Genomic DNA, 12,172 nt, shown 5'->3' with positions numbered 1-12,172 from the left:
CCATCATAAATAACACAGTTTTTTTTTTTTTTTGCCCCCTTTCTTTTAACAAAACAATAAGGCTCCATTGTTATTCTTATATTACATATGTATGTATATGAGAGAGAGGATTGGAGTGACCACTGCACACACAAGTAAAGCCACCATGGCGTTCAAGATCAAGAACGCCCCATCTTTGCTCTTCCTCTTCACGTTCTTCTACAACATTGCATGCTCACCCTTCAACCCAGAACCGATGGCTGCAACCACGGGAGGCCACTGGGTTCAGCTGCAAAGAAGCATAGGCATCTCCGCCATGCACATGCAAGTAATGCGAGATAACAAGGTAGTTATCTTCGACCGTACAGACTTCGGTCCTTCAAACATCTCCCTCCCATTCAGCCGCTGCCGCTTCAACCCCCGCGACATGGCCTTGAAACTCGACTGCACCGCCCACTCCGTCCTCTACGACCTCTCCCTCAACACCCTCCGCCCACTCACCATCCTCACCGACGCATGGTGCTCCTCCGGCGCTCTCTCCCTCGACGGCACACTCTTCCAAACCGGCGGCTTCAACGACGGCCACAACAAGCTCCGCACCTTCTCACCCTGTCCTCAGCACCCTGAAACCTGCGACTGGCTCGAACTTCCATGGAACCTAACTTCCTCCCGCTGGTACGCTTCGAATCAGATCCTCCCCGACGGAAGAATCATCGTCCTTGGTGGAAGAAACTCCTTCACCTACGAATTCGTCGATCCCAACAGCATCTTCACTGCACCGGAAAACCCTAACTCTTTCTTCTTCCTCAGATTCTTGAAGGTCACGAGGGATAGCAACCCCGGCGAGGAGAACAATCTTTATCCGTTCTTGCACCTTCTCCCCGACGGGAACCTCTTCGTCTTTGCTAACCGGAGATCCATCTTGCTCGACTACAAACGCAACATTGTCCTCCGCGAGTTCCCGGTGATACCCGGAATAGAAAAACGGAACTACCCTAGCACCGGCTCGTCGGTCTTGCTTCCGATTCATCTCTCCGGGTTGGACGACCCGACCCGATTACCCCACGCGGAAATTATGATATGCGGCGGCGCGTTTCCCGGCGCGTTCAATTTGGCCAACATTAACAAGATCTTCATTGAGGCTTCGAGGACATGCGGTCGGATTCGGGTGACCGACCCTGAACCCAAATGGATCATGGAGACGATGCCGTTTCCACGTGTCATGCCGGATATGGTTCTTCTTCCAACGGGTGACGTCGTTATAATTAATGGCGCGGCGAACGGAACTGCTGGGTGGGAAAATGCAGCGAACCCCGTTCGGTATCCGGTTTTATATAAACCCGGTTTACATGAACCGTTATCCCGGTTCGAGATACTGGCGCCGGCGAAGACCGCTAGGATGTATCATTCTTCAGCTGTGTTGGTGCCAGATGGCAGAATATTAGTGGGTGGGAGCAACCCACATAGAGGTTATGATTTTCAGGCGTACCCGTACCCGACAGAGTTGAGTTTGGACGCTTATTATCCGGATTATTTGGGACCCGAATTCGAAACCCTAAGGCCTTCGATTATTGCGGTCGAAGCTACGAATAATACGGCGTCGTATGGTGGTAATTTTTCTGTTACGTTTTCGTTGCGGCGTTCTTTGGCTGGGATTAGTGTGGCCCTTGTGGCGCCATCGTTTACGACGCACTCTTTCTCGATGAACCAGCGTGTGGTGGTGCTCCACGTTGCGGCGTTGCAGGAGGTGGCGGCGTCCGAGTTTAAGGTGACGGCGCGTGGACCGCCTTCGCCGACGGTGGCGCCGCCTGGGTATTACATGGTGTTTGTCGTGCATGCAGGGGTTCCCAGTGTAGCTGTTTGGGTTCAGGTTAAGTGAAGTGAAGTGAGGTGATGTCAGCAAGTCGTCATCATTTGCTTCTGTGGCAATATTGTTGTATGTAGGGGTAGTGGCTTGGGTTTTTAGACACCATTCTTTTGGAGGGCACTTCTATTAAAACAGAAAGATAAAAATCTCAATTCTTTTGGGAAATTTCTATTTTATTCTAAATTATCGAGCAGTTTTGGTAATCTGAGTTACCATTGAATTTATTTGCTAGTGTAGTACTGCCTGTGATAAAGTAATAAGAGTTTCAGTGTAATAAGAGTAATCTGTCGTGTGTCCATTTATGTGAAGCCATTATTGCATCATCAGTTTCAGTGTAACCAAAATGCTTATCGGAAGATTTTGTACCTTGCTAGCACTTAGCTAGTCTCGTTCAGTTAAGTGCTTCAGTCAATCAGTGCAGTTTAGTTAGTTTGTACACGCTTACATCTATAATATAAAATTATAAACAGAACTGGGTGATTCAATGTTTACTTTCGCTCAGTATTTCGGCTTCTATTTATGGGACATCTATATTCTCTCTGAAGCTGCGTTCTCTGCTTCAGTTCAAATGCTGTCTATTTTTCTTCTTGGTGTTACCAATTTGTCCCCAACTAAAATTAACCACAAATCAGTCATTATATATTTATGTATGAATATATATTCTATACAAAGAATTAATATTTTGTGTATACATAATATAGTTACTCCAAAAATAATCATCTCTAGTTACGTTCCAAATAAAATAACCGATGCAGGAGAGGAACAATTTGATTGACATGCTAAGAAAAGGGAGAAAAGAAGTCATTGCAAGTCAATCGAGTAAGATAAAATTTATGGCTGAATAACATAAATACAGCTGACAGGCACATGGGAGAGAACACAATTAATTTATTTATCGATAGTAGAATGTTTTTCTTATAATTGCTTGGACACTATGGATTACATAAATCAGTATTTTCTGCTCATATCATCTCAACGATCAATCAGTTGAGATTGATAATTTTGTGAACGGGTAATAACATTTTGGAAAGTCGGCATAATATGAGTAATAAATAATCATCCTATGACTTTGAAGATCCAGCATGCATTGATAAACTCCTGACAGCAACCTTCACCACACCAACCACACTAAGCTGCCTCTTCTCAGGGCTCAAGCCTTGTCTGTCCTCGTTTTTACACTCATCTTCTATTTGAACACCAACATAGTATGCTACCTGAGCAAACACGCAATTCAGCAAGGTAAACTACATGCATGTAAAAGGCGAATACAGCCAGTTTTCTTATGACAATTGATAACTGAAATTATAGCTCCAACTCTTTCACCGCAAGGCTTTTGGCATTTAACCATCAGATCATATAAACTCTACTCTGCAACTAACATATCTATAACTAGAAGGCAGGCATTTGATGAAGCCACCAAAAATTATATAGTTACAATCATATGATCTGCATTTAGGCAATATTGAATACATTGTAACTTCATTAAGATTAGGTTTTGACTTGGATGGACTAAAAATGAGGCTCAATGCACAGGGCTTGACTTGACTATTTCCAAAATTTGAAACCCTGACCGGTCCTTCAAGTCAAAAGGCAGCAATCTTATAGCTGAATTGAGACTCATTCACCTCATGGACTAAAAAAGATAAGGGTAGAAAATTTCTAGTGCGCAACCATACAGTAAAGACCACAGTTTGATCACCATTAAAACTGTAAGAAGCTTAGGGTGTATTTGGTTTGCATTTTCATTTTCTGTTTTCATTTCCAGTGTTTTCTGTTTTTTGGATTTTATGAAGGAAAAAGTGAAAACAGGAAGTAAAAACAGAAAACAGAATTTTATTGTTTTCACTTTTTCCTTTACAAAATCTAGAAAAACAGAACACTGAAAATGAAAACAGAAAATGAAGACGCAAACCAAATGCACTCTTAGCAACCCCACCAAGAAAAAATAGTTATTACCACATTATTAAAATGCACAACTCTGACCTCTTGGCTTTCCCAACCTTCTACAAGTAAATTAATTAATTGTTTAGTGCAACAAAACAATAGTCGTGCAGAATGCGGGACTTTGAGTTTAGGATCATAAAGCAGATTAAAATAACCAAGCTCTACAAATTTAAATATAGTTATACATTACAACCTAGCTGATTAAAATAACAATACAAGAAACCTTCAAAAAGCCACCCAAAACAATAGCACTCAATCAATTGTCATGGAATGAGTCAAGGCCCTTTCCAAGTTTGACTATTTTAATATTCTCAATGCTGAAACAGACTGGGGGAGAAAAATGACTAGCAGAGAGTGAAAAACAGAGACATTTAAGATGCATAGTTCAGCATATAAATAGCTCATGCATAACACTACCTTGCCAGAAGCATCACGTACGGGTGAGATGTGGAGAAGGTTCCAAAATGAGCTTCTATCCTTCCTGTTAGTATCGTGGTAAATTGATTGAGCATGTCAAACAAATAAAATTCACAGCTTGCAAGCATAAGCAAAAGTGAAGGAAAGTGTTAACCTGTAATTCAAAATACGTACTGTGCATGGTTGTTCATTTTTAATGCTTTCCCTTATCTGTAAGCAAAAAGCAAAGTACCTAACCAAGTGGTCCATTTCCACTAATTTAAATAGCCAAGTTACAAGACAATTATTGAAGAACTATGACAATAACAGCTTATTATACCAGATATAAAGTTGAGTCATCAGTATCCGGTCCACCTAAAAATCTACAGTTGCGGCCCAAAACTTCATCCCTTGCATAACCTATTCAAGAAATAAGGTTTTATTGAAAACAAAATCATCGATCTGAATTAATGGCTTTTATCCTTAGATCAGGTGTCACCGTATTTGATGTAAACTGTAATTGTAACAGGGATATTATTAATTTAAATAACATGAAAGTTGGAGAACCTGTCAAATTCAAGAAGGCATCACTGGCATATACAATAGGCATGTCAGGTAAATGCGGATTAGTTCTGCGAGAAAACTCAAATTCAACAAACAACATATAAATGAATTAAAGATCTGCCAAAAGCATAGAACTTACTGTGAAGTAAGAAAACTAGTCTTTTTCAATAACTCACAATACAAAGCTTTGTTTGATTCTACCAAGAGAAATAATCAAGGAAGTGCTAAGAAGACCCATGTCAGGTATGCTGCATCTCTTTCTACATACCAATCTGCCTGTTGACTCGCTGTAGTGAGTTAGCACAGAAAAAATGTTGTCCATTGCAACCATCGCGCTTCTCTTCTCGTCGTCAGTTGCCTCACACGGCTTGTCACTGTCCAATTCTGAATGTCACAAAGCTAACAAATCAGTAAATACCAAACCCCAAGTCCCTAACCAATCAGAGCTTCAATGTACAACGCCACTTCACTAGGAATTTAACATAATAGATAACATAAAAATACTAGATTAGTAGCTAAGCCTCATCCTACTAAGTGATTTGGCTATATGAACCAGATGACTGCATGTCATAACATACACCATTCATCAAAATTCAAATCTTCATTTGATGAATTCACCATGATTAATAATAGAAAATACAAATTAAATTTGGACATTACCAAATTACTTGAAGCACTGTTCACGAGGGTATCATAGGCAATTCCCCCCAACAAGAGGACAATCAATGATCAATCAGAGAATTTTTATTAACTAAAAGAAACAGAAAGGAAGGGGGGGAGGCTTTTTGCCAAAGGGTCACCACAGAAACTGACAGTTACAAAGCCAAGAGCTACCAAAGTATATCAACCAGAACAGAAGTACCAAACAGTGCATGAACGTGAAGCATTCAACAATTTAATGAAGTTTTTTTTTTCATAAAAGTATCCTATCAGGTATGCCGCACGTTCGGGTCATTTAGATCCCGTGACACAAATCCCCCACTGGCCACAAGAGTACAAAAGTTATACGTCCTCAGGAATTTCAACAAACTCCAGGAGATAAGGAACCTTCCTAATCCTACCTCAACCAAACATTTATGTGAAACAAGTTCTACTACTTTCACATACCCTAAAATCTAATTTATAGAAAAAAATAAAAATAAAAAACTACTACAAAGTAAAAGCTTTTCAGTCTTTAATCAAAGAACTTTTTTTTCATTCCACCATTATGATAATCTAAATAATGAGTGCCCTCAGGAAAAGAATTCACAGGTTTGATCATAATTTTTTGCATTTATAACAAAACATTCTAATTTTGACTCCTTAACCAGTTACTTTATAAACGCTCGTTAGTAAAATCCTAATTTTCAAATAACAAAAATTCTAACTATGTAGCATTGCTTGAACCCAGAACACAAACCTCTAGTATCATGGTCCAACCCGTGATCCATGGAAGAAACTAACTCAACCTCCAAGCTGTTATCATTGCACACCTCCTTCCTACAACACCCGAGAACATAATCGCCACTACCACCGTCATCGGCGCTACCTCTCCGGCACCCAATAGACCGTCGCCTCCTCAGCCTTCTCCCTTCCAAAGGAACCTGAACCGCCACAAAGTGAACAACCCGGCCACCATCCCTTCCAAAAACAGGACTCACATGAAAGAGCATCCAAAAGGGTGTCCCATCCTTGCGGTAGTTAAGCAAGCTGACCTGGCAGCTCCGGTCATTCCTAACGGCCTCCCTGACCTCCATCACCGACCTTCTAGAAGTTCTATCACCTTGGAACATGGCCCCACCTCTTCCGACAACCTCGTCTCGGTCGTAACCGGTCATCTTGAGGAAGCCTTGGCTGGCAAAGATGATTGGGTGGCCTGGGATTGATGGGTCGGTGATGGTGAAGTTACCAGGCAATTCGTCGAGCGCCTCTCGTGCGTAGCGGGAATAAACGGAGTCGAAGGAATTCTGTATCGCCATCAACGATGTTGATGTTATTTCGGTTGATGTTGTTCTTCTTGTCGATGATGATGATGTTGATGATGATGACTCCATGAAAGGCTACCTGGGATTTGGTCGTTGCTTGGGTGGTTATTAATCCCAATCCCATGTGGTAAGTTGGGGCACTGTGTACTTGTTGCGGTTTCAATAACGGTTTTGTTCTTCGGTTAGTGGAGGCTTTAAGGTTTGAGTGGAAGCTGAAAAATTGAAGCTTGAGGGAAGAAGAAGAACATGTGGGTAATACCCATGAATGAAATGAAGTGTGTAGTTTAGTTGAAATTATTATGGTGATTATGACGGGTTATAAGAAGGAGTAGACAAGAGAGGTGAAACTGAAGAGAGTGTGATTGTGACGGTGATTGTGAGTTTGTGTTGTGTGAGCAGAGAGAGACGCAAGCAAGGAAGAAAGGAATGGAGGAGGAGAGAAGGACTACGCAGTTCAATTACGCAGCGAACCGGAGTCACACGATTTTCTCTGATTTTTTCTTTTGAGTAAAGGACGAATACGTGTCTGACTTTTGGTCCGTGGACATTTTTGTCTATGCGCATTTAAAAATATTTTTAAATTTTTGACCTTCACAAATCTTGGACGGATGAGTCTCTCCGTGCCATTGTCTCCGTTAGATCCAATGAAAAAGTCTGACGTGGCTCCGTTCTGATGACATGGCATGACTGGTTGATACGTGGACTGCTGACCAGAAGGATACTTTCAAAAAGGTTTAATTACTTCATTGGTCCTTATAGTTTCGTGAAATTTTCAATTAAGTCTCTATACTTTTTTTCTTTTTAATTGGGTCCATGCACTAATTTTTTTTTCAATTAAGTCCCTCTTAGTAGTAATTGACTTAATTTTATAGGGACCCAACTAAAAAAAAGAATTGGTATAAGGACCTAAATAAAAAGAAAAAAAGTGTAGGGACCCAATTAAAAAAAATTCGGTGCAAGGACTCAATTAAAAGAAAAAAAGTATAAGGACTTAATTGAAAATTTTGCGAAACTATAAGGATCAACAGAATAATTAAACCTTTCAAAAATTGGACAAATAAGTTCCTATACCTAAAAACTACGTCGTTTTGCTTTGACCCTTTACAAAAACCCACATCCTTTAAGTTGTATACAATACCCATTACACCCATACCACCCTTTCTAAATTACATTTAACCCTAAGAATACTAACGATCACCATATTCTGTTTCTCCCTCCAAAAGGATCACTACTCAGGTTGAGACAGTTGTGGTATGCAGTGGCTGTCGAAGAGGGAAAATCCTCCACTGTTGTCTCAGGCACTACATACATAAAAAGCAACAAAAACAGCACATACAATTATAACAACACAACAAGCTAATGGGTTTTTTTTTCTTCTCTAGAGCAGTAACCTTCTCCTCCAGAATAGCCATCCTATGGTCAAATTCCTCTTCCTCTTCAACAACTTCAACCTCTTTTTCAACCAGAGATCTTTATCAAAGATGCAACCATTGCTTCCAATTCTAGCAAGATGCTCATCGACCCAAACAAAAGACTTGCAATGCGGTTGCTTTCCCTATCAAAATTTCCAAAATTATGTACTATATAAAACCATTTCAGAACAAAATTCCCAAATATTTTATCTTACCTTATAGACTGGCCATCCCAAGAAGACTCTATTTGGGTTGCTAATCGTCCTCGACATATACATTATTGCATAAACTCCACAGAAGTATCTCGGGGCGACATCGTCCTTCAGGTTTCTGTCGTGTACAACACAAAGATTTGAGATTGAAGCAGAATTTTCTTCTCTTACTCTCTTGCGGCTTCTTCTTGACGTTGATGATGCTCCATTAGCAGCCATGGTTGATGCAGGTAGAGCTCCTCACCACTAGCCTCCAGAAAGAAACGCAATCAATTTAAGGATTAGGGCCAAAGCAAAACGACGTAATTTTTAAGTATAGGGACTTATTTGTCCAATTTTTTAAAGTACCCTTCTAGTCAGCAGTCCACGTGTCAACCCGTCATGCCACGTCATCAGAACGGGAGCCACGTCAGACTTTTTCGTTGGGTCTGACGAAGGCAATTGGACGGAGTGATTCATCCGTCTAAGATTTGTGAAGGTCGGGGATTTAAAAGTATTTTCAAATGCTCAGGAATAAAAATGTCCGCGGGCCAAAAGGTTAGGGACCTATTTGTCATTTTCTCTTTTCTTTTTTCTCTTTCTTTGATTTCTTGTTTACTTTCTTAAAATAGTTTTTCTTTTTTGTTTAATCTAATATTATATGGAAACCACTTTAATAAAAACACTAAAAATATCTTTTTTTTTAAACGTTTACATGTGTCATGTTATTATTGGACATTTTTATTAAACTGGTTAATAATTTATTTTTTAATAAATCAGAACAAAATCGGTTTATTATAGCAATAATAATAAACCCAATTATTTGCATTATAATTATTAGACCCGATTTGATTCGATTGAATTACACAATCTAAACCAAATATTTTTAAATTTTTTGGTAAAAAGACAAATATATCTCTGATTTTTTGTTTTGTGGACATTTAAATCCCTAAAAATTTAAAAATACAATTAAATCTTTAAACAAAAATAAGTTTATTGTTATTGTTATAAAAAAATCGGTTTCATTCTAATTTGTTAAGAAATTTAAAATAATCGGTTCATTAATACGTCCAATAATAATGCAAAACGTAAGCGTCTTTACAAAAAGACGTTTTAAGCGTCTTTATGGGAGCATCCCAATATATATATATAAGAATATATAATGGCAAAACCTGTTTTGGTGTTCAAAATTTTTTTTCCAATTTTATCCTTCTTAATAACTTACCCCACGTCAGTTATTCCGCATTACAATACTCTCACTACCTCATCTTCATTCACGTTCTCTCTTATTTTATAAATCCACGTAATTATTTCTTCTTTCTCTTACTCTCTCTCACTTCATGTTGCTGTTACTAGAAAAACTTCCTTCATTTCTCATCCATCTTTTCATGCATCTTTCTCACTTCATCTAATACAATTTATTTTTCGTCATTAAATAAAAGTGTGAAACTATGTTTATATGTTTGTTTTGATTAATTACCGTTGACAGATACCAATGGAAGTGGTCGACCGACTTGGCAAGACTATGCCTGGCGACGAAGACAAAACATGAGCGAAGAACAGAAGAACAGACGCAGCAATACCTCGCCAGAAGGCGTGTCAGTTAAGTTATACATCCCATTAATAAATTTATGTAGTTAGTATATCATTTAATATGAATGATCTTTTACAAAATATATTTTCATGCTAATAACAATTTTTTAAATATTCATATACTAATAATAACAGTAAAGTTAGCCCAAGTAATAGACCGAATAATCCAAATATAGGTAAGAATCCTGTATATTTATTTAATTAATAATAATTTATTTTTTCTTTAAGTTTTGATTCGATCAACCTTCCATAATTGTCCTAAATAATATTGTTATAGATATTATTATAATATCTTAATGTACTTTAAATTAAATATCTATAACAATATATAAAGGGAATAGGAGAGTTTAGTGTCCAATTTTCACTTTTCTATCTTAATCTTATTGATAAATAGTGTTTAATATAATTTTCGTCTTAAAATTTGATCAAAAATATAATTATTATTAGTTAATTTTTCTTTGTTATTTGTACAGTTACTTTTTTATTCTAGACATAACTTTTACCCACGTTGTCTTTTTTTTTATTCTATGGAGTACATGTAGTACTCTCTCCCTATCTTTATTTCACTTAATTGAAAAAATAATGATAAATTTACTTTTTTTATTCTAGACATAACTTCTACTCACGTTGTTTTTTTCTTTATTCTATGGAGTATATGTAGTACTCTCTCCCTATCTTTATTTCACTTAATTAAAAATATAATGATAAATATGTGTACGGAGAATGGTAAAAAATAATAAAAATAAAAATAATTTTTTTTAAAAAAAATAATGAAACAAAAGATGATTTAACATATTGAATATAAAAAAAACAATTAAAATTATGCGAGAAAAAGAGTTCTTTAAATTTAAATTTTTATATCTGCTTCAAATTAAATAAAATGGAAAAAATAAATAAATTTATAAAAAATTTTTATTTTTTATCTCAAATTTATAATTTAAAAAGCATAAAAATTAATTTTCTAAAAATATTGAAAAAATAACAATATAAAAATTATAATTTTGTTTTGAAATTAAATGAAATTTAAGAAAATCTTGAAAATTTTATTAGTTAGAGACATAGAAGTTGACATATTAGATTCAGAGAAAGATTAAAAATTATTACAAATAAATATTAAGAATAGGGAGATATTCAATAATAATGTAATATTTTTATGTTCAATTGTATATGTTAATAGTAGATAAAATAGTAGTGTCTATATAATATTACTGTTTTAAGAAGATATAAAATATTTGATATTATTTTTTTTATAATTGTTGACAAATTTTATAATTTCATTAACAAAAAATCTGAATCGTTGATATCTTAAATTTTGTCTGAAAGCAATAAAATATGACTTAACAAGTAAGTCTGAAAAATAATAAGGATCTATATAATAGATATACATCTAGATATCTAAATCAAAGAAGAAAAAAAAATTCCTTTAGCAAATTTGTAATAACTCAAAAGTTAACACAATGGTAATTATAGATCAGAGTGATAAACAAAAATGAGAGTTGGAATAATGGTATGGTGATAATTAATTGCGATTGGGATGAATAGAAGAAGAAAAAATTAAATAAAACAAGGCAACATAACAATAATGATAAGAGAAACGATAGTGTATAATATGATGAGATAATATAATTAAAATAAAAATTAATAATTTTAAAAAATAATAAAATTAAAGATAATTAAAGAGGTTCAAGATAAAATTGAAAAATCTTAAAAACTGATTTCAATAAAAAAAAACTGCGTACTCAATTCTTTTTATTTTATTTTATTTTTTCAAAAACTGGCTTTACCCCACGACAAATTTAAAACCGATTCACTTTCAACCCGCGACAGAGTTTAAAGCTGATTCACTTTCAATAAAAAAAACTATTAATACATACTCAATTTAAATACCGATTCACTTTCAATAAAAAAACTTATACGCTTTCAATCGTACTTTACCCAAGAGAGTTAAATGTCTGTTTCACTTTCAATCGTGCTCTTGCAATCGTTTTTCTTCTTTGCGTCTTGCTACTTATGTTCTGACAAATATAATTGGAAAACTGAACGAATCAGTAATCACGTTATATCAACTAATATAATTCATTTTCCAAATTCATTGCCAAGGATTAACTACAATTAGACAAATGGTCAGAGCCACCCATCATCATCGTCATCATTTTGTTTCAGGTAACATAAAACTTAACATGTATTATGATAATTTAATTTTTTTTGGGCTATAAATTCAATTTTTGCTTAATATCTGTATTTCTGATGCTTATTATTTTT

The 12,172-nt window shown here is 36.0% G+C and overlaps 2 protein-coding genes across 6 annotated transcripts; one reads left to right on the top strand and one right to left on the bottom strand.

Moving 5' to 3' along the window:
* On the top strand, positions 7–2,597 carry LOC107643402 (aldehyde oxidase GLOX). Its single transcript, XM_016347044.2, has one exon. It carries the CDS (start codon positions 92–94, stop codon positions 1,856–1,858), a length of 1,767 nt encoding a protein of 588 aa, XP_016202530.1. The 5' UTR covers positions 7–91; the 3' UTR covers positions 1,859–2,597.
* LOC107643404 (protein TWIN LOV 1) lies at positions 2,734–7,226 on the bottom strand. 5 transcript variants are annotated; one of them, XR_002362750.1, is made up of 7 exons: positions 6,150–7,226; positions 4,927–5,134; positions 4,754–4,818; positions 4,527–4,606; positions 4,362–4,439; positions 4,208–4,271; positions 2,734–3,060 (listed from the first exon to the last, which is right to left on the bottom strand). XR_002362750.1 is itself a non-coding variant. In XM_021123571.1 (7 exons), exons 1-7 carry the CDS (start codon positions 6,781–6,783, stop codon positions 2,908–2,910), a joined length of 1,179 nt encoding a protein of 392 aa, XP_020979230.1. In that variant the 5' UTR covers positions 6,784–7,225; the 3' UTR covers positions 2,734–2,907. The 5 variants fall into 5 exon arrangements, 2 of the variants coding, with proteins under 2 accessions (XP_020979230.1, XP_016202531.1); XR_001620844.2 differs by having other exon boundaries at positions 4,382–4,417; positions 6,150–7,225; XM_021123571.1 differs by having other exon boundaries at positions 4,362–4,417; positions 4,754–4,829; positions 5,019–5,134; positions 6,150–7,225.

The sequence above is a fragment of the Arachis ipaensis genome, chromosome B05, assembly GCF_000816755.2.
Source record: "Arachis ipaensis cultivar K30076 chromosome B05, Araip1.1, whole genome shotgun sequence".
Classification (NCBI taxonomy): domain Eukaryota; kingdom Viridiplantae; phylum Streptophyta; class Magnoliopsida; order Fabales; family Fabaceae; genus Arachis; species Arachis ipaensis.
The sequence above is the reverse complement of the archived record's forward strand: the minus strand, read 5'-3'. Positions and strand labels throughout refer to the sequence as shown.

Bases quoted from the DNA above. Each gene is read 5' to 3' on its own strand.
- LOC107643402 (XM_016347044.2), top strand. From the start codon at position 92: ATGTATATGAGAGAGAGGATTGGAGTGACCACTGCACACACAAGTAAA.
- LOC107643404 (XM_016347045.2), bottom strand. From the start codon at position 6,783: ATGGAGTCATCATCATCAACATCATCATCATCGACAAGAAGAACAACA. The intron at 4,418-4,526 runs GTATAATAAGCT...TTTTGCTTACAG, and splicing joins ATGACTCAACTTTATATCTG to ATAAGGGAAAGCATTAAAAA. The intron at 3,061-4,207 runs GTAGTGTTATGC...GTGTTTGCTCAG, and splicing joins TACGTGATGCTTCTGGCAAG to GTAGCATACTATGTTGGTGT.